General features: G+C 31.9%; 1 protein-coding gene across 1 annotated transcript; it reads left to right on the top strand.

Annotated features, from left to right (window-relative positions):
* The first annotated feature begins 285 nt into the window (after nt 1–285).
* On the top strand, nt 286–19,720 carry LOC127710736 (protein PIF-like). Its single transcript, XM_052216688.1, has 11 exons — nt 286–434; nt 4,523–4,592; nt 9,102–9,650; nt 9,919–9,975; nt 12,313–12,531; nt 13,968–14,174; nt 15,162–15,335; nt 16,974–17,383; nt 17,963–18,068; nt 18,539–18,630; nt 19,102–19,720. The coding sequence occupies exons 2-11, from the start codon at nt 4,538–4,540 to the stop codon at nt 19,156–19,158; spliced, it is 1,926 nt and encodes a 641-aa protein (XP_052072648.1). The 5' UTR covers nt 286–434; nt 4,523–4,537; the 3' UTR covers nt 19,159–19,720.
* Nucleotides 19,721–20,830: the final 1,110 nt, after the last annotated feature.

Here is a 20,830-nt window from a genome sequence, read left to right as displayed (position 1 = left end):
CCTCTCTTTTTAACTCTCATTTAGGTAAACTCATACAAAGGTTTCAAGATATTATAATCTTTTCAGTGTTCCGTTCTTTGTGACATATATGGGAACATATGTGTATTTCTTTATGATTTAATAAATCAAAAATAGAATAAAAAAAATCCTTAAATTGAAAGAAAGAAATTAAGTTTTTTAATAACTAATCAATACAGAATCAGTAAACCGTATCTTGCATTACATAATTTGAAATATATTGCAATGCAAGGAATATGGATTGTTCAGTTCTAGGAAGTATATATTGTGAACATTTAACTTTGACATAGCGTGATATAAGAATGTAACATATGCACATACGTTTTATTCGTTATATCAAGTTTCCTTTTTTTACGTGTCAGAATTGATTTTCTGTTATTCTTCGAGACTTGTCTGAAGCTCCTGTGAAGGCATTGGTAAGATATTTTTTGTCAAATATTTTTAATTTCATTTATTGAAGTATATTATACTATGAACAGGTAACATCTTACTAACCTAAAGAAAGCAATTATTGATATAAAACTTATCTTAATCTATGCAACCGAATAAAGTGAGAAGTTCAGCAAAATATCACTAAGATCGCAAAAACAATGTAAACAAGAACTAAACATCAATTTACAACATTAGTTTGTTCGATTATATACATGTAAAAATCTAAACTTACGAAAAATCTAAACTTACGAAAAATCTTATAAACCTTTTCCCATACTGGGTACTAATAACCGAAATATCTGTTAGTTTCACCAGATAAAAATAAGGATATGTGGTATGATTGCCATTGAGATAACTATCCACCAAAGTTCAAATGAAGTGGATGTAAGCAATTATCATGATTATAGGCAACCATACGGCCTTCAGTATGAGAAAAAACCCATACCGTCTAGTCGGCTATAAAAGGCCCAGACATGAAAAATATGAAACAATTCCATTGAGAAAACTAACGGACTAATTTATAACAAAACAATTTCATCCCCAGGTCAACTCAAAATTAAAAGAAGACTCTTCAGAATACTTTTCAATTTAAACTTTCAAAGCTTGCAAATCTGAACTGTATCCTAATTAGTCTCCGACAGACTTATACGAGCTCCAACCCTTGTGGTTGGCACGAACATCCAGTAAAATAATCCGCCTAGACCGCATAACAGTTCCGATTAAGAAACAAACCGAAAGATAAAAAGAAAAGTCGGACAATACATGTAAATGTACAGGTTTGTGGGGTGTATCATGCGGCATTCATTTAGCACGAGCTAAACACTATATATATCAATGCATTTGCAATGACGTTTACTCTGTTGTGGGGTGAGAACAAGTTTAAAGGATACGAAATAGTGCTTGAGAGTTAATGAAATGATTGATTGGTTCTGTTCGGGAATAGAAGATAAATTTGGAGTAAAAAAAAACATCAACATTTAAACAAAAATTGCAACGAAACATTGTCATTTGCGTTTTTACTTCATTGTAAGTCATAAATATTTCATACTTTCGTAAGCATCTGATAAAAAAAATTAACGTACCAAAAAGGTCTATCACTTTGCCATTATTATGTCTTTAATTCGAAGGGAGGAGAGGGGGTAGGACGATTTTAGAAATGAATATTCTGAATTTGTAATAACTAAAAAAATAACTTTAACCTAAGATAGGATGGAAGTGAGTATTCTCCACAAGAAAATGCAGAACAATGCAGGAAATAGTTGTGTATAAAAGTAAGAAAACAAATAAGCCATTCAAACAAAAACAGATGGAACCGAATATTCCATGCGCAAAGACATATCTTGCAATTCCCAAAAATTGAAAATCAAGTGGACGTCCCTTAATGTACAGTTCTATTTTCGAGTTCAGTGTTAGGTGATTCCCCATTACTTCCATAATCAAACATTTAGATACATTTAGATTATGATCTAAATATGTCGAATTGTATTGTTTGGCTGCATAGAACTATTATATGTATTAATGTAAAGTTAGCATAATCTAATATTAGCATATTGCATTATTCTTCAGTGGCCTTTTCATGGTCAAATACGTGTATAAAAACTTAAAAGCCTCAAAACATTGAAAAATAGGGAAAATACAATGATAATTTAATTTTTCCAGGCAAATTGCGATAATGTAAATATACGTACACGCAAAAAACAAAAGGCCACCAAAAATGAGAGATATTTGACATGCGCAGAAAAGACCGCCCGATGAAAAATCAATTAAAACCAAGAATGGTTAAATATACTCTCATTTTTGTCAACTGTATGTTTAATGTATAGTTGTTATATGGAGCTGACTATTGATTTTTATTCATGGTCCGGCAAATATAGAAAAAAAGATGATTATTTTTTGTATTGACATATTGATTCTTTATTAGGAAATGTTATCTAGTGTTATTAATTTGTCACATGTTTCCTGTATTGATTTTAAATCAAGGCGGTTTCTGTTCATTGGAGTTTTGAATATTGACTGTCAACGATCAACATTACGGAGATAATTAACACACTAGTTTGTGTCTACTTACCTTTGCAAGCATCTGACGTCATTCAATTTTAATATCTATTGGTTTCATTATTTCTATATCTTTGGCTTTCTTTCTGGCTTTTGTTCTATGTTTTTTTTTCACTCGACAACGATCAGCGTCTCCTTTTTCTTTCGGTTTTTCGTGATCACGTGATCTAGGTGTTAGCATAAATCAAATTTTAAAAACTTTTATCAAAATTGATATAAGCCTGTCCATGTTTGCAATCCTTTGATTTTTAAACACAGTTAATAACTTTAAGAGGTCTGGCTTGACAAAAAGTACTTACACTTTACACTGAATAAATGGAAATGTTGAATACACTAAACCAAAGGTTAGATAAAAATTACAAGAAAAAAGATTAAGTAAATGCGTCATGTGTTCAAATCTAGAATTATTCATCACCTGTAGTGATGGAAACCAAACAATGTTAAACGATGAAGGTCAATAAACCCAAAGTAAAACAAACAAGGGGGAACTTGCTACTTAGCGGGGTGTGTCTTGAGAGGGGTAGCCGAGGAAATACTCAATACTGTAACGCCTGTGTCTTCAGGGGATAGGCTTAAAATATTAATAAGGTAAAGGAATAGTAGGTTCACGAAAGATTTAAATTGGCCTTAAGATTTTGGTGGGTTTTTTAATCAGTCCAAAATACTACAAATCACATTTACATAGACATTAGGATATTATTATTAATACAAAATAACTTCTTTTAGACACCTCACATAATAAGTTACGAAAATATTACCCCTTTATTATGCATTATACATGTAATATGTATTGTAACATTATTTCTGGCCTAATTTTCCATTATTTTAAATTCTTTTGCCGAATATACTTTAGCCGCCATTCCTGATCCAGTATTGTTTTGTTCAAGTAATTCAAAATTCACCTTTTTGTTACAAAACGTATTGGATCGTAGGTTGCAACCAAGGTTTTCTCAGAGCTTTTAGGTCCGTTCAATGCACACGATCATATTTATATGAATATATCAATAGTCCCAGATTTCAAGTATAATATTGTGTACTCTCTGAGATTATTATCACGCCTTGGAAGTTTTAGTCGATAAGATATATTTATAGCTCTCAAGCTATTAATAGATCTTAATAGCCTAATTGACATGGTAGATCTAATGAACCTGTCAGTGATATTTACCTACTCATGTATTAAAGGCTAAGCCTACAAAATCCAAACAATTTGACAGTGGTGATAATGACACCTTCTATACCTGAATCTATTTTTTATTTATATGGATTGATTTTTTGTCCGTAATGTTTTCCTTTTATTGTACCATTATATCTTTTTTTGTTTGTTTTTGTTCAATTCCGTTATTTCGTCCAATCAGATTAAAGATTTGTGACATCATACATGCCGTTACCATAGTGAAGCGTTCTTTATAAATGGGTCACAAACCGAAATTAATACTGACTGCGTCAGAAAAAGTGCTGATATTGGACAAATGTACTATAATGAAGAGATTTGTTTTACCTAGCATTAAGGCTATTGAAATCCATTGGAGAACCAAATTGTGTTTTTTTTTTTTATTTTAGGATAAAGTTGAAATGCAAGGTCATTTTTTGCCAAAAAAGAATCCTATTAGACACACATCTTTCAATTTGGTTATTCAAATTAGAAAATCAGTCATTTACGCCTCTCAAATGCGATCAAGGGAAATAACTCAAACTAAAATAACGCCTAGATGATATTGAAACCTATCTATTTTTGGTGAAAGTGTGTGCACCGAAATGTATTGATATCTATTTTCTTTGAACAACAAAAACTAGATACTTTGAGGTCAAGAAATTATTTCTTGTGTAATAAGTTATTACCTTTGGATCTTTTTCAAAATTAAAGTAACTATCCAAATCTACGCTGAAGCCTCACCCCTTCAAAATAGCAATGCTAAGGCAAAGTCAAAAGTAAGGCAAGAGTAATTTTAACTAAAACTGTAGTGTCTTTTTTGTGATCAAAAGTGAAATGTTGCAATTTTCTTTATTTCCTTTTTAGGACAAAAGACAGAAAATGATGTTGTTGTTTATTCCTGTTCTATTATTTACAGTTGTAAACGGTGCCATGGGTAAGTTCTTCACTTGAAATCAATTTATATATTGTATTAGTTTCCGATTGTCATACCTCTAAACCTCCATTGCAAGGGGCGGATCCATGATTTTTGTAGTTGGCATGATTCCCGAAAACCTAAGATATATAAGATATAAAAAAAATTTATGTTAAAGAAAACATAAATACTTTCCAGTCAAAGGTTGGGCGTGCGCCCTTTACCCACTTCACCCTCCTGAATCCGTAACTTACTGCTATTGCTGACTGTATTTATTCATAAACTGTATTACAAACACAATTATTTATCAATCAAGCATACTAAGATAAACAAATTAATCCATACGGAATGCACCAAAGTGATTTTCATCTGTATAAAGCTACATTGCTTCATATGAAGTTTATTTTCATATTTGTTAACATTAAATGTCTTAGATAAACGTGTTTTTATTTAAAGAAAAAACAACAACCAAGCATTGTAAGATAAAGATGAGTAATGAAGCTGGTAAATATTAGTCGTACCCTCTCAAGCAGCAATAATTGTGACCCATAACTCAAACTACTGAAATATTAAATGGCAATGGCTGCATAGAACCAACTCTACCGCATTAACTTTATAAATATAATGCCTCAATAGGTGTAATCTAAATTTTTATAGCATGCTGATGTTTTTACAATGTGTTCCCATTATTCAGACAATATTAATTTCACAATAGTTTAATTCAGCTTATAAATGGAAAAGAATAGATACTGTGTATTAATTTATGGCAAATAAAATCCCAACACACATCATTCTGATAAAACCCTAAGCAAAAGAGCAACGCTTGTATCGCTGTTTTTTTTTTATGCCCAACCTAGGGGCATTATGTTTATCGGTCTGTGCATCCGTTCGTTCGTCCGTTCGTTCGTTCGTCCGTCAGTCTGTCCCGCTTCAGGTTAAAGTTTTTGGTCAAGGTAGTTTTTGATGAAGTTGAAGTCCAATCAACTTGAAACTTAGTACACATGTTCCCTATGATATGATCTTTCTAATTTTAATGCCAAATTAGAGTTTTGACCCCAATTTCACGGTCCACTGAACATAGAAAATGATAGTGCGAGTGGGGCATCCGTGTACTATGGACACATTCTTGGTTTTTTTTCTCAAAGTCACAGTAATGCCTTCAGCACAAAACAAATTTCACACATAACTGTAAGTTCAAAACTGTCTTTCAATGTTATGTTAACAAATTACAGAATATAATGTGACCAAAAATCTATTACAAATACACTCTTAATTTGTAAAATACACAATCAATACAGTCTTTTCACCTCAAGATATGTATTTGATAATCTTGCAGAAAATAATGTGAGAATATGTCTAATGTTATATCAAGCCTTATAAAGGATCACAACAGATCTAATATAGTAAATGCATGTCTTTTTTGCAAAGAAGTAAAAGGATACAACCATTTTACAATAATTTAATTTTGGATGTAACACGTCTTCTGATTGGCTGAAAGTTTTTGGTCTATCAGCTCATAGACATAATTTTGTCATGTGACCGTGACGTCATCACGTTTTTTTCATGACTTACTCCTTTAAAATGGAATTAAGAATTAAATCATTAGGAAAGACTGTAATATTTTGTTCTGTCTATTCGAAATAATCTAAAAAATGTGGTGCACACTTTTAAATAACACGCTACGCGGATTTTTCAGTGTGCACCACATTTTTTATGTTATTTCTTTATGCCCAGCGTCCGTAATGTTTTTACGTTATATATGTTGTGTACGAGTTGTAATTTTGAACAATATCGTACAGGGTTTTTGTACAATTTATCAGTAGTTTTGCACACACCTTCTTTCACCGGATGATACTAGTATTTTATCTTCGATAATTATCCAGCTTGAGGTTTTACTCATCAATATATATACTTAACGTTAAGCTATGTCCTCTATGTTATAAAACTGAAAATGAGAACACTTGATTAGTTTATATTTATATTTATTTTTTTTCACTAATACAAGTGTGGACACAGACTTGTGTTGTCTGATAAGCGAACTTTTATAATATTAACATGTGCAGAGTGCCTGCAGGCGCAGATGCCATTAAAAAAATCTTAAATTATGTACTGTTGTTTGGTTGGCGAATATGGACACTGTTTTACATTGAAATAGTAAAACAGATACTTAAGGAACATTAACAATGAAGGGCAACTCTCAGAAGAAACACTTGAAAATTACCATGACTGAAATTGTTTTTGCGAATATGTTGTATATTTGATTTTTTCATGCCTAGACTCATAAGACCAAACTAAAATTCAAAGGATTGAAATAAAAAAAAAATTAGATCAAATCTTTGAAATAGAATGGGATAGAACACACTATTGTTAGTTTTATTGAGGTATTTTAGTATTTCTAGCTTTTATTTTTTTATGCCGCAGTCACAAAAAAGCACATTCAGTTGTTACGGCTTACTTTTGGGTTATCGACAGAACAAAAACATCCCAAAAACAATATTCAGGAAGGATCTATGAGTTTCAATGACTGCGAAGAGTAAATATAAGCACTTCTAAACAATTCAAATTACAAATATGCATACATTAAGAATTTATTTTGAATTCAGGCCTTTAAGTAAACTATGCATACTGTAAACTGTGAATTAATGCTGAGTCATCATAGTTAAGGCCCAGGATTTTCTCAATCTTAATGAAATATTCATAAAACTTTGTATTTGAGTTAATTTCATTTAAATCTCTGAGACAAACCAGATTTGGTGAAATTCTATATGTTCTCTTTTTTCACCCTATATAAGTAATTGTATGAGTTAGCAAAAATCTGGGACTACAATCTTGACTACACTTTCATTCCTATCCATTTTAATTTCAAAAATAATATTTTACCATGCTTTAATCATAAAAAAAAACTTACAAATTGAAATTGGGCAGACTAGATCAATCTTATCATGGTTATTGCAGTTTCATGATCTGTTTAATTCAATTTGTAATGTATAATAAAAAATTAAATTCTAAATATAATTATACCAGTTTATCTGATAACAGTCTGAGAACGCATGTTAAGGCCACATTGTGACCAATCCTATCAATGAGGTTAAGATAAATAAAGTATTTTATGCAGGAACAATCGAATATCATTGTTTATTTTTCAAGGTGTATCAGTTTACAAAAAACTCCTTTGACGTATGGCAAAGAAATTGTCTGAGTTCATTCTGGCTTTCACACTTATATTTTTGGCAATATAACGGAACTATATACAACTGTCATACAAGTTGGGAGTTTCAAAGTTAACTATGGAAAATACCAACTTAAGAATATGACAGTTGTTTTTCACTCGTACCGTTGGTTGATAACGTTTGATTTTGTCAGTTTTATGGACTTCCCCCTTTTTTGAATTTACCTTGGAGTATTCTTGTTATACTTTTTGTATTTGTTATTTTCTGTAACATATGTGCTGCGTTAACACTTTGCATCATATGTCTTGAAATACACCTTATATAGAGTTCGATTTCATTGTGTGTACTTGTTGTTCCCCCAACTCCCCTATGTAGCACAGTTCATTGTGTGTACTTGTTGTTCCCCCAACTCCCCTATGTAGCACAGTTTCATTGTGTGTACTTGTTGTTCCCCCAACTCCCCTATGTAGCACAAACTAATAGAGCTGTATTCCCCTAAACCGTCCCACGATCCCAAGCAAGATTCAAAACGGTCGGCAGATGCCATGTGTTTTAGAATAGTAGATATCATTACCTCATAGATTACGTCACATACATATTACTTAATATATTTAGATAATTCTTTCATTGTTTCAAGATTCGTTTTTGGAAATTTTGTTTTACTAGGTACAAATATAATATGAAAAGAACTATGAAGTAAAGGTTAATAAGACAGCAACAGCAGCATTGCGACACACAAACAGATTTCTGTATTTGTTTTATATTTTTATCAAGAAAGTCTGAAAATACTCAAACTGAACATAATCTATGACAAGCCGTTTTACTATTTATTCTAATTTCAAGATATATAATAAACTTTATAAGATATCTCATATAGTTTATAAGATATCTCATTTAGTTTATAAGAAATCTTATATATTTTATAAGATATCTTACATAGTTAAAAAGATATCTCATATAATGTATAAGATATCTCATAATTTTTTTTTTATAATATATCTTATAAATGATATGAGATATCTTATAAACTATATGAGATATCTTATAAACTATATAAGATATCTTATAAAATATATGAGATATCTTATAAAGTATATAAGATATCTTTTTAAAACAAGATTATATAAGATATCTTATATATTATATGAGATATCTTGAAGTTAGAATAAATAGTCAAACGGCTTGCCATAATATTCCATCTTTTGCCATTTTAAGAAGTTTTCGAGGTGGAAAATAAGAATTGTTTCAATGTATGGACTTAAAAACTCATATAAAGCATAGAACCGTCTAAAGCCAATTGATATTCTTATCATAGTCAACAGATGTTGCTTAATATTTTTTCGCTATCTTTCTATTTAAGTAACACCATGCCAAGGTCCAGGAGATATTGTGTTTGCTTTAGACGGATCGGAAAGTATTCACAGGGAAGATTTCCAGAAAATGATTAATTTTACACTTAAAATTATCGAATCCTTTGAGTTTGGCCCAAACAAAGTGCGAGTTGGCGCAATGGTATTTAGTACTATTATTCCAGAATATTTCTCTCCATCTGACAATTCTGGCGCTGTAAAAAGTAGAATATCAAATTTCAATCACCCTAGAAATATCACCAGGACAGATCTTGCCATTGCTTATATGAGACAAAGGCTTCTCAAGACTTCACGTACTCGAGTAGGTGTTATTATCACTGATGGAGAATCGAGTTACCCAAATGATACAAAAAAAGAAGCTGTTCAAGCAAGAGGCGAAGGAATAACTCTTGTTGCAATCGGAATTGGCATCAGAGAGAGTGATGAAGCTGAACTAGAGGCAATAGCCGGAGACAAAAGCTTAGTGAAGCTCATTGATAATTTCCGACAACTGGAAAACAAGACGATTCTTACTGAAATAATGAATTTATCTTGCAGGGGTAAGCTTTTAACTATTAACTCTCTGCACCTTAATGGTATGATATACGTTTTTTATATTTATCAAAAAATATTTAAGTAAAATTAATGAATGATCAGTTGTTGTCGTCTAAATCGACTTTTTGAGTTTTACAATGAAAAGGCTATATGAGCACAAAAACCTCTATGTTATATTTTAATGTCTATTTCTTTTTTTTTTCTTTTTTTTTGAATGAAAAAATATAACTTTTGTGTGTAGTTAGTAACTAATGCAATGTTTCATGTTTTAAGTTATGCCTAAAATGGCGACCACACCAGCTCCACTGATTTATGATGATCCAGAAAAAAGTAAGTAGATTTTAATTTTCTTCTCATGAAACTGCATACATGGTATATTCTGAAAGAAGTGAAATATGGCTACATCAATCAACAATATGTTAAACAGTTTTGAGGTGTAACAATACATCACTATGCTTTCGTCGTCGTCTGTTAACTTTTACAAAAATCTTCTCCTCTGAAACTATTGGACCAATCATAACCAATTGCATGAAACTCATCCAAAATCATCCTTAGGGCATCTAGGTTAAAAATTGTGTCGGACGACCCTTGCTGCCAACCAACAAGGCCGACATGACTAAAAATATAACATAGGGGGATGCAAGTTTTGTCTATAGAACATAATGTGAAATGCAAGTTTGTCTATTATCTTGAAAATCGCCAAAGATACAGAAAATCTGACAGTGACAGAAATGTTCAGAATGTTGAGATCTATCTCTTGTGTCGTTACATTAGAATTTTACCATATTGTTTTCCTTCAATTTAGCCTTTTATCTTGAAAACTACTATAGATAAAGAGAAACCTTTCATATAAAATAAATTAGCAAGACAAAATATATAAATAAATCAACTTGGCCGAAATCGTTAGTCAACTTCTTATTGGAGTTATAGCCCATTTATGACGATTTTTACTATTTGTTTGGGTGTTTGACCATTATCTTGAAAACTCTATTAGATAAATATAAACTTTGAATAGCAAAAGTGATCAGCAAGACAGGATCTACAAATAAGTTAAATGTTCGATATCGTCAGTTGACTCTTGTTAGAAGTTATAAGACCCTTAAATGACAATTAAATTTGATCAGCAAGACCAGATCTACAAATTATGTGACAAAATAAGTGCTGAAATAGTTTATCGACTTTCAAAGAAGTTATTGTCCTTAAATGACGGTTTTTACCATTTTTTGCATTTTTTTTTCCTTTTTATTTTGAAAACTATAATGATAGATAGATAGATAGAGATATGTATAGCTACATTAAAATGATAGTAAGACAGATTAAGAAATAAGTCAACTTTGACTAAATCGTCAGAAATTCCTTATAAGAATTGTTGCCCTTAAATGATGATTTCACCATGTTTGCCTATTATCATGATAACTATAATAGACAGATAAAAACAATCAATTAACTCTTTATGGAGTGTTTGCCCTTTAATGATGATTGTTATCCCAAAGTTGCCATTGTTGAAGATGCACGTGAGCAACACAAACTCTTTAGAGCCTCTAGTTAACATATTTTATTTCATGTCAAATTAATCATTTTCCCGAAATGACTGTTATTATTTCCAGACTGTTACCTAAATTTACTTTTGTATCTGTATGCCAATTTTAAAGACGAAGTACCAATTTTCCTTTTCATTCATTCCAGGGTCAGTTTCCCAAAACATTTTTTTTCCACTAAAATATTATACACCTTGTGTGTGTAATTTTAGTTGTTAAATCGATTTGGCGTTTTTCATAACGTGTACCAAATCATGAATGTCAACAATCATGGCTCAGTACTGCAATTTGATAGATTTTTGCATAAAATTAGATTATTAGTTAGAGCAAAACCAGTCAAATTTGACAAAATATTGAAAATTTTCATATTTTGTAAAATTTCATCAATGAATATCCTAAACCAAATTGAACATGGTATTCTGACCCCACTAACTATGAAACATTAAACCCCCTCCACTTTCATGTCAAAATTTTAATTTAAAAAGCATTTACACTTTTGTAACTAAATATATTGCTGCAAAAAGTGTCTTGAATGACAAGCATGTGTTGAAAACGATTTTATAACTCTTTTTCTAAGCCATGGTATTTTGACCCCAACCATAAAGACCCTACCAGCCAATCCCCCCCCCCCCCCCCAAAAAAAAAAATCAGATGTCAGAATTTCAGTTTATAATAGCATTTTAACTACTTATAGCAATATAGTAAGTTCCGATTAGTGTCTTAAATGAATAAACAGCGTCATGTTGCAAAAAACAATACGACGTCAAACATGTGCAACTCGCGTTTTACCGAGAAAAAAAAACACATTAACTTTGTTTGAACGAAGAATATTAGATTAGAAAACTGTTTCGATTTTTTTACTCTTGGTTTAACATGGTTTTACATTGTTACATTGATGCATCTTAATGAAAAAGCGAAAACAGTCCCTAGGTACTTCTTCTTGCTAAATCTGCATTGGATGTTGATGCATGTAACATATTCATAAGAATACGTTTAATACGGTGATAAAAGAATAGTTTGTGCCAAAAAAATGTACCTTTTTTTTTTAGTTTGAAGGTGCAGTTAATGTCTTTGTGGTTTAAAGTGCTTTTGTGACCTAGAAAGCTATAATTTTTTTTTCTCTTTGCAGTTATAATTGATCCATTGTGTGAAGGGTGTATAATAGACAATGGATTCGGATACAACTATTTTAAGTACGACTGTTCTAAGTTTGTGGTGTGTTATCCAAGTGAGGACAGCCATGGGAATAAGATAATGACGTCTGCGGTCAAACAGTGTGGTTTTAGCACCTTCTGGTCTCAGGATGATCTGACCTGTGTTAAATCTGAATATACAGAATGTCAATACAGTAAGCAAAATTAATAGGATGGTTATCTCCCTTGCAATATACGGGCATCTGATTCACCCTTGTGGAATAAGAGGGTCTGAGGGGGTCCTTCAATTCTGTATTCCTTAAATTTTAGGCCATTTTTCTGTATTCTTTATTTTTGTTGGTCCTTTACTCTCTATATCTTAGCACCAATTATACTCTTTTTTTTATATTTTAGCACCCAATTATACTCTATTCTTTATTTTTTGGGGTCCTTTATTCTGCATTTTTCGCTCATTATTCTCTATTCTGTAAACCCCATCTAGATCCTAGAATAACACCTCTAATTTATTGATTTCTATGTGTTAAATTCTGCAACCTCAAGCATTCATAGCTATTTTGTCTTAAGTTAAAAAACCTTTAATTGCATCTTAAAGCGCACTGGTTCCCTGAAGTTTGGTTTTACAAAAGCAGGTACTTCTGATCTTATATAAATTTCATATAGTGTTTTGTTATTCAAAAAAAACTTTTAACAGTGATTCCAAGTCCTTAAACTTTCATTTGATATTAAAATTACCCAAATATTATACTTATTGAAAAGTTACAGCTATGCGAAGGAACTATTTTGTTCAAAATATGTACTTTCTTTGGATGTTCTTTTAACCGGGCCCGAATTAGTCTTTTATACCATGTTATATTTATTAGTGTAAACCGGATAAAGGACAGGGAATCAGTCTAGCACAGTTTATCCCTTTCCAAATATAAATAATGTAGTTTCCATTTTTGATCGATAGATCTAAGATTATCTGAAAGTTTATTACGGCTGGTGGTAAAAAAAAAACGAAGATGTAACATTGTTTGCAAAAGAATAGCCTATTGCACGCAATCTATCATGCACACATTTTATATACCAAATATTTTTATTTGTTCAATAGATCCAAGATTAACTAAAAGATTTTTACGGCTAATTGTCATTAAAGATGCAAAAGTAACCAATTCATTGTTTACAAAGAACAACTTATTGCACAGAATGTATCATGAAAACATAGTATACTGATATTGAACATTTACCTCCTCAGTTAGAATACCCCCCCCCCCCCCCCCCCCCCCGCTAGACCTATATGTAGGTTGACGACAGACATTTCTTTGAATATTAGTTATTTTAATATGTATTAGGATTTTAATTTAAATTTAATAAGTTATATCGTATGTTTTACTAAATTCTAAAACAGTTTTATCAAAAAATGTTTAGGAAACAACCATTTTACTTCAAGGGGGGAAGGGGGTTATGTTTTTTTTCCTAAAAAAAATATTCTGATCCCCAATTTGATGAAAAAAATATTGTGGTCAAGCAGATGACAAAAAAAAAATATTCTGAATCCAGATTTTGCCCATACCTTATAGTGTAACATTATTTGTTCATGCATTTGCAATTTTGGAGGCTAAACGAATACCAAACTATTATGTTTCAACAGGTATCTGTAAAGGGAAAACAAACGCGACAACTTTGCCCTACGTCGGTTGTAGATCGTATTGGAAATGTCAAGATGGCCTGCCTGAACCAATGTGCTGCCCAGCTGGTCAACATTATGATAATACCCAAAAGAAATGTGTCGTTGGAGTATCAGCAAAATGTTCCGGTGTGAATTGTGATGGTGCCGTTAGAGCGTCCCTGCGTAAGAGTAAGTATATCTCATTGCATACATCTTTAAGTATGAATATTGCTAATTCACATTTTTTATAAAAACTCTGCAGGAGAAAGCATTTATAATTCCAAAACAATTGGAGTGTCAGACAAAGACAATTTTTGCTTATTTCATCTGAACTTTTTTTTCAAAACCAGGCAATCTAAAATTTGTTTATCCAATTTTATACCTAATCGTAAGTGAATAGTTATGTTACTCTAATTCTTCGTCAATTTATCCCTTTCTGCACCCATTGTATAAAAAAAAAAATTTAATCAACGTGTGGTTCGTTTGATCTCAGTTCTTCATTGGTTAAAATCCGATTATGACGTCGAATTTTCTTGCTTTCCTCTGAATTTCCTATTGTGACGGCATGAAAAAAGGCGACCATGCCTGATGACGTCACATAGAAAGAACACATCTTTTTGCAGATCATTCATAAAGAAGGAATAAGTTTGCCTGCATATTGTTTGAAAATCATTAGAGAAACAGATTCCACCACCATATCTCGTGTAATACGATATTTATGCACTCTCGACAGTTAAATTTTAAATATTTAAAAATTTAACTGTCTCGAGTGGATAAATATCGTATCACACTCGATGCAGTGGAAGAATCTATATTTATATGAATAGTAAATAATTAATCAATCTTGTGCATCGCAACCCTCTTGTGTTCTGTATAATGTTTAAATTTTTGTTTTAGACTAATGATAGTATGCCAGAATTAGTTGATTGATTGTTTGTTTGCTTAACGTCCAGTGACAAATGTTCCATGCATATACAGGACTAGAAGTCCAACACAAATAACTAAAAGACATACAAGTATAGAAGCGCAATTGTTCGACCTACAGTCTTCATCAGTGGACAAGTGTCTATATAATATGACAGTCTCTCAATCATTCCAAGTTTTAAAAAAGTCCTGAATAAATTAAACAGAAGCAATTTCACTTTCTGACCAGCAAAATTAATGTCTTTTTTTCAGAGCCCGCATGTGATTATGAGGAAAATTCTAAAGATCCTGCCACATATTACCAAATACTGAGAGTTCCGGGGTTTGCCGACAGGAAATTTCTACGGAATTGTGCTCCTGGTACAATTTACAAAGATCTGGACTGTATGTGTGTATTGGATTTAAAGGGAATTGCTAAAAAGACAAGTAAGTTTTGAATGGCGTTTTCAATTACGTTCTTGTAAAATTATATTTAGAATAACTATACATTGTCTGAAGATATAAAATGTGTTTGTACGAGGCATAAAAACAGATAGAAAACGTTGCTTTGTCGTTAATTTATGTTCTGTTACGAGCCGAGTACAAATAAAATGGATGTTTTGAGACAATGTATCATGGTTGTTCTCTTGGCCTGAAAATTTTTAACTCGGAAATGAGAAATGTGACTTGGAAGTGAGAAATGTGAACTTGGAAATGAGGAATGTCAAGTTCGAAGTTAGCTGCGGAACCGTAGCTCTTAGGTCCTTATGCTATTTTTTGACTATTTGCGGACCAAAGAGCTACGGATTTTTCCTATTTCAAAACGCTCGGAATTGCGACCCAGGTTCAGGTCGCACTTATTTCCCAAAAAATTATTGTTTATCGTCCATGCAAAGCTTGTCAATATATATAGTTCGTTTCGTTAGACATTTTTCTAGGATATGACGTACCTATTTATGTTTGAATATTCATTTCCTTAACACTATTATCTAATTATTCCCATTTGTATACATTCTCCGCCTATTTTGTTCAGCCATATTGAATCTCGTAGTGACGTCACAAAAAAACAAGAAAAGATAACTCTTGGAAGAAAACACGTGTTGGTTTGTTTACGTTGTCTTTTATTAAATTTTTATGACTTTTTGAATGAAATAACGTGTAATTAAAGTTACTTACTAACGAAAATAATAATTCTTCCCAGCAATTTAAATATTTCGTATGAATTAATGTTGTAAAGCCTTCAAAACACTCGATTCTCGCTTAGAAATAAGTAAACAAACCAACACGTGTTTTATTAAAAGAGTTATCTTTTCTTGTTTTTCGTAGGCGTTCCTCACCTCCAATATAGGAGATCGAGGATATTAGAGTTTTCTTTTCTTGTTTTTCGTGACGTCACGACGAGATTCAATATGACTGAACAAAATAGGCGGAGAGTGTATACAAATGGGAATAATTAGATAATAGTGTTAAGGAAATGAATATTCAAACATAAATAGGTACGTCATATCCTAGAAAATTGTCTAACGAAACGAACTATATATATTGATAAGCTTTGCATGGACAATAATCAATAAATTTTTGGGAAATAAGTGCGACCTGAACCTGGGTCGCAATTCTGAACGTTTTGAAATAGGAAAAATCCGTAGCTCTATGGTCCGCAAATAGTCAAAAAATAACATGAGGACCTAAGAGCTACGGTTCCGCAGCTAGTTCGAAGTTAGAAATGTCAAAATAGAAATAAAATTTTTTTTTTAAATAGAATGTCCCTACAAGTCTTATGTAGACTGTCTAGTTTATGGGGAAATTTCTTGAAACAATTTTTTTGTGACAAATTGGCAATTAAATGTCATTATTTGGCACAACCAATTTTGGGATAAAAGTTGTAGGTTGAAAAAAGATTTTATGACATGACAAATGTCTAAGTTGTATGATAGTTGTTCTACGTTATAATGTATATATGCATCTTTGATTTAACATATACGGGCATATTATACGTTAATACGTATTTATATATAACACTCAGTCAAAATTACAGCCACTGCTTTTTAATACTTACCAAAGACATGGCATGAATATATTTTTCAGCTTGTAGTGCAATCATTACCCAAGGTTCGAATGGTCAGTTCTATTGGCAGAAAGACATGGCTTTACCATATGGAAATTCAAACTTAGACTTGACCTCTGAGCCAGATGCTATAACCTACAATTCAAAATCCCATGTCAACATATGGCGTCTTGCCAATCATGAATTCATGGACTCATTAGGGATCGAGATGAGTGTGAAACTGACTCCATTTACCGGAAAGAAGGGATCTAAAACTGAACAAATCCTGTTGAATTGTCTCCATAGCGACGCGGTACTGGAGGAGGACCAATGCTCGCCTTCTATGTCTCTACAAGTCAAGAAAGAACCAAACAAGTACACATTCATCGCGGAGCTGCATACACTCACTGATAGAGGAACCGAATATAACGAGACAATCTCCAGTACAGTGGTATGTTATCCATTTTTAACAGTAATCTTATGCGAAATCTTAAATCGATTAATCGAGTATATTGCTTTTTAATTTGTTTTTTGTCATAATAGTTTGAAACACGACTAAACCAATGCTCAAATTGCATATTCATAAAAAAGGAAATGTGGGTTATATATCAATAAGACTGCAACCCAACGACACAAATTAATACACGAACGTCACAAAATACAGAATACATCTACAGGTCAACATACAGTATTCAACCTGTGGTGTTTGTGTCAGACACTCGGTAATATCTATTGGTAATCATTTGAAGATTGTCGTCAATTTGATATTGATTTGTTCAATATTTTTCGTGTAGTGGATTTTGTAATAATCTCGGATCCTGCATGTTGGATTTATTCACAAATCTTTTAGACTCAAAACGATTTAGAGCTTGACTTATTGTAAAGATACTGGTGTATTGTTGAAATCTGAATAATGACTTTGAGATGTGGTTATCGTTTGGTTGCATCTTCCATACTTTTATAAAAATGCAAACTACAATTTTCATTTATCATGTTTATAATATGAATTTATCGAACGTTTTCATTTTAGTCTTCCACAAGTGGCTATAAGGGATATATTCCCATCACCTTTGCATATGATGGGGACAATTTTGCATTGAAGGCTGACGGCAATGAGAAATCTGTACCTTTGACAGGCAAGTACATTACCCTGTTAACGACTACTGCATCTATAATAACAATGGTGGTGATGATGATTTTCCCAGCATTCATTGTAATGTCATTTGTCTGATATTAAAATTACCATGATTCTATTGAAAGGCAAGCACAATGATTTTTTTAACCAATAGGAGTCGATAATGTTAAACAAAAAATACAGAGATGTGATATGAATACCAATTAGACAATTATCCACCTCCAGCGATCAAAGGATGTGAATGTAAGCAACTATAATAAGTCAGCGTATGGCCTTCAACAATGAGTAAATTCTATAATATACGAAAGCCCAAATAACTATTTTAAGCTCAAAAAATTTAAATTGATCAATTTAAAATACTTATTTCTTTGAAAATTTAACTAGACATGTACGAAAAATCATAATTTTTTTCAATGAATTTGTGAAAAAAAATCCAATACAGTAACTTGTTCTTATTTTTATTAAAATCAGGTTGGATACAGCGAAGGCAGACAGGGTTGGTTTTTGGGCGTCCAACTATTAGAAATACCTCAGTGGGTTTCTTGGATGGCAGCATAAAAGAGGTAATTTAATCTTAAGACATTTGTTACTGCATATATTAAGTAGACTTTAATAAAGAGATGTGGCATTGATTGTCATCAAGAAATCTTTTCACTACAGACTAAGGGACGACGATATAAACAACTATAGGTCACCGTACTGCCTTCAACTATAGGACACCGTACGGCCTCCAACAACATGAACAATGAACAAAACTCATACCATGTATAGTAAGCTTTAAAGGGTCTCGGCATAACGAAATGGGAAACAATTCAAATGAGAAAAACAACAGCCTGATTTATGTTAAAAAATTATTTCGATGGCTACCATATTTCTTGGTCTCTTTTATGAAATAATGTTTTTTTTTTCGTCAACCAACATATTCAAACTTCAATTAGATTGACGAGTATTTGAATGTATTTAACATTCCATCTTTAATTTTTAATGAAGCGTGGCTTTAGATAAAAAATATTTGCTTTATGTTTATATTTCAGATTAACGTCTACGACTGTATCCCGCTATCAATCAAGGACGCACTGAAAATCATGTAAACTGAGCTTGACAACGGACCACGGACCCCCAGACAATCCTAACAACCTAAATATATTCTTTCTCATCTGTATCTAACGTATCTACAAAAAAACTTTTTCAAACGTTACTGGTACCAATTGTTATATTTGTAGAATTACACATTGTTATCTATTCAGTTTGAATCCAAATAATCGTTGAGGTAATTAAGGAGAAAAAAATACATGTTCAACAATTGATCTAAGGGTCTTAGGGACTATTGGTTTATTTTACAATTGACAGTATTATGTTCTTCCCATGATTTAACCAGTTAATTTTACCAATTAATTACCAATATGCGTAATCAATTAAATGATATGTATGTCCACATTAGCAAAATTGTAATCTTTATGCCAATATATATTTTTTCTTTCGGCACTCATGACTTTAAAAAAAACTGTTTCGCTTATTTAGCATAAAGAAAAATTGTTTCTTTGTTTGGTTTTTTATTATGTTTATTATTATTTAACCATGTTGTAAATTCTTCTTGGTACTCTGAAATATATGTCATTTTCTATCTTTAATAAACTTCTTGCATATTTGAAATTGTGTTTGTATTAATTCTTACCTATTCATATTCCTGTGTATAAAATAATGAACTCGTACACTGGATCTTAAATGGCTATAGAGTAAGGGACACAACTCTTTAACGTGTTTGAGCACCAACAGACATGTTTAACCCCGTCACATACTGTATGTTCCTGTCCAAGGTCAAGAGCCAGTAATTCAGTAGTTGTCGTCTGTTGCTGTATATTATATTTGTTTTTCGTTTATTGTTTTGTACATAAACCAGACCGTTGGTTTTCTAGTTTGAATTATTTTGCTCTTTGTTATGTCGGGCCTTTTATAATTTACTCTGCAGTATGGGTTTTGCTCATTATTGACGGCCTTACAACGACCCATAAATGCTCATATCCACGTCATTTGGTATCTGATGGATTGTTGTCTCATTAACAATCATACCACATCTCCTGTTATATTGGAAATCTATGATGCGTTTTTTACAATATAATTATTTAACCAGTCTGTAACACAGAATGTTTACATTGAATAAGAGGATGGCGTAATATCAGGCAGAATTTACAAATATACTACGTCACATTTACACGAAAGCGGTAGGATTTTCCTTTAAGGTACAAGGATAAAAAGCTGAAGCTTGTCGCACAATGAACACACGTGTACTTTGAATGCCCTCCCAGAAATAAGTGCTAAGGCGGTGAAATAAGTGTTTTGACATCGTTGAAGGATGTAAACTAAATATTTGAACTGTAACATTATTTAACGGGTGTTATGTTTCAGTACTTAAACGTTAGGCTGTTCTTTACTTTAGGTCATGGATTATAATACACGGCCACATACATTAGGAATATGATCTGAATAACCATTCAAGTACAGGCTTAAGCCACCAGATTACTTACATCAGCCACAAAAGAGTAGAAGGAGAGTGACAGATTGTCAGTTATGGTTACATTGAATTAGAAATCTGTCATTGCAGATGGAGTAGTTATAGTTTTATTGAAGGCAAATCAAAGCAACCTTATGATGGATATAGACCATTTCGTCACAATTGTAGATCGTCCCTTCATGGATATCATTGATTGTTCTTATAAACTAAACTGAAGTTATAATTTGGATTACATCCTTAACATTTACCTG

Source organism: Mytilus californianus, unplaced genomic scaffold (genome assembly GCF_021869535.1).
Source record: "Mytilus californianus isolate M0D057914Y unplaced genomic scaffold, xbMytCali1.0.p SCAF_8, whole genome shotgun sequence".
NCBI lineage: Eukaryota > Metazoa > Mollusca > Bivalvia > Mytilida > Mytilidae > Mytilus > Mytilus californianus.
The sequence above is the reverse complement of the archived record's forward strand: the minus strand, read 5'-3'. Positions and strand labels throughout refer to the sequence as shown.

Bases quoted from the DNA above. Each gene is read 5' to 3' on its own strand.
- LOC127710736 (XM_052216688.1), top strand. From the start codon at position 4,538: ATGATGTTGTTGTTTATTCCTGTTCTATTATTTACAGTTGTAAACGGT. The intron at 9,976-12,312 runs GTAAGTAGATTT...TTCTCTTTGCAG, and splicing joins TTATGATGATCCAGAAAAAA to TTATAATTGATCCATTGTGT. The intron at 18,631-19,101 runs GTAATTTAATCT...TTTATATTTCAG, and splicing joins TGGATGGCAGCATAAAAGAG to ATTAACGTCTACGACTGTAT.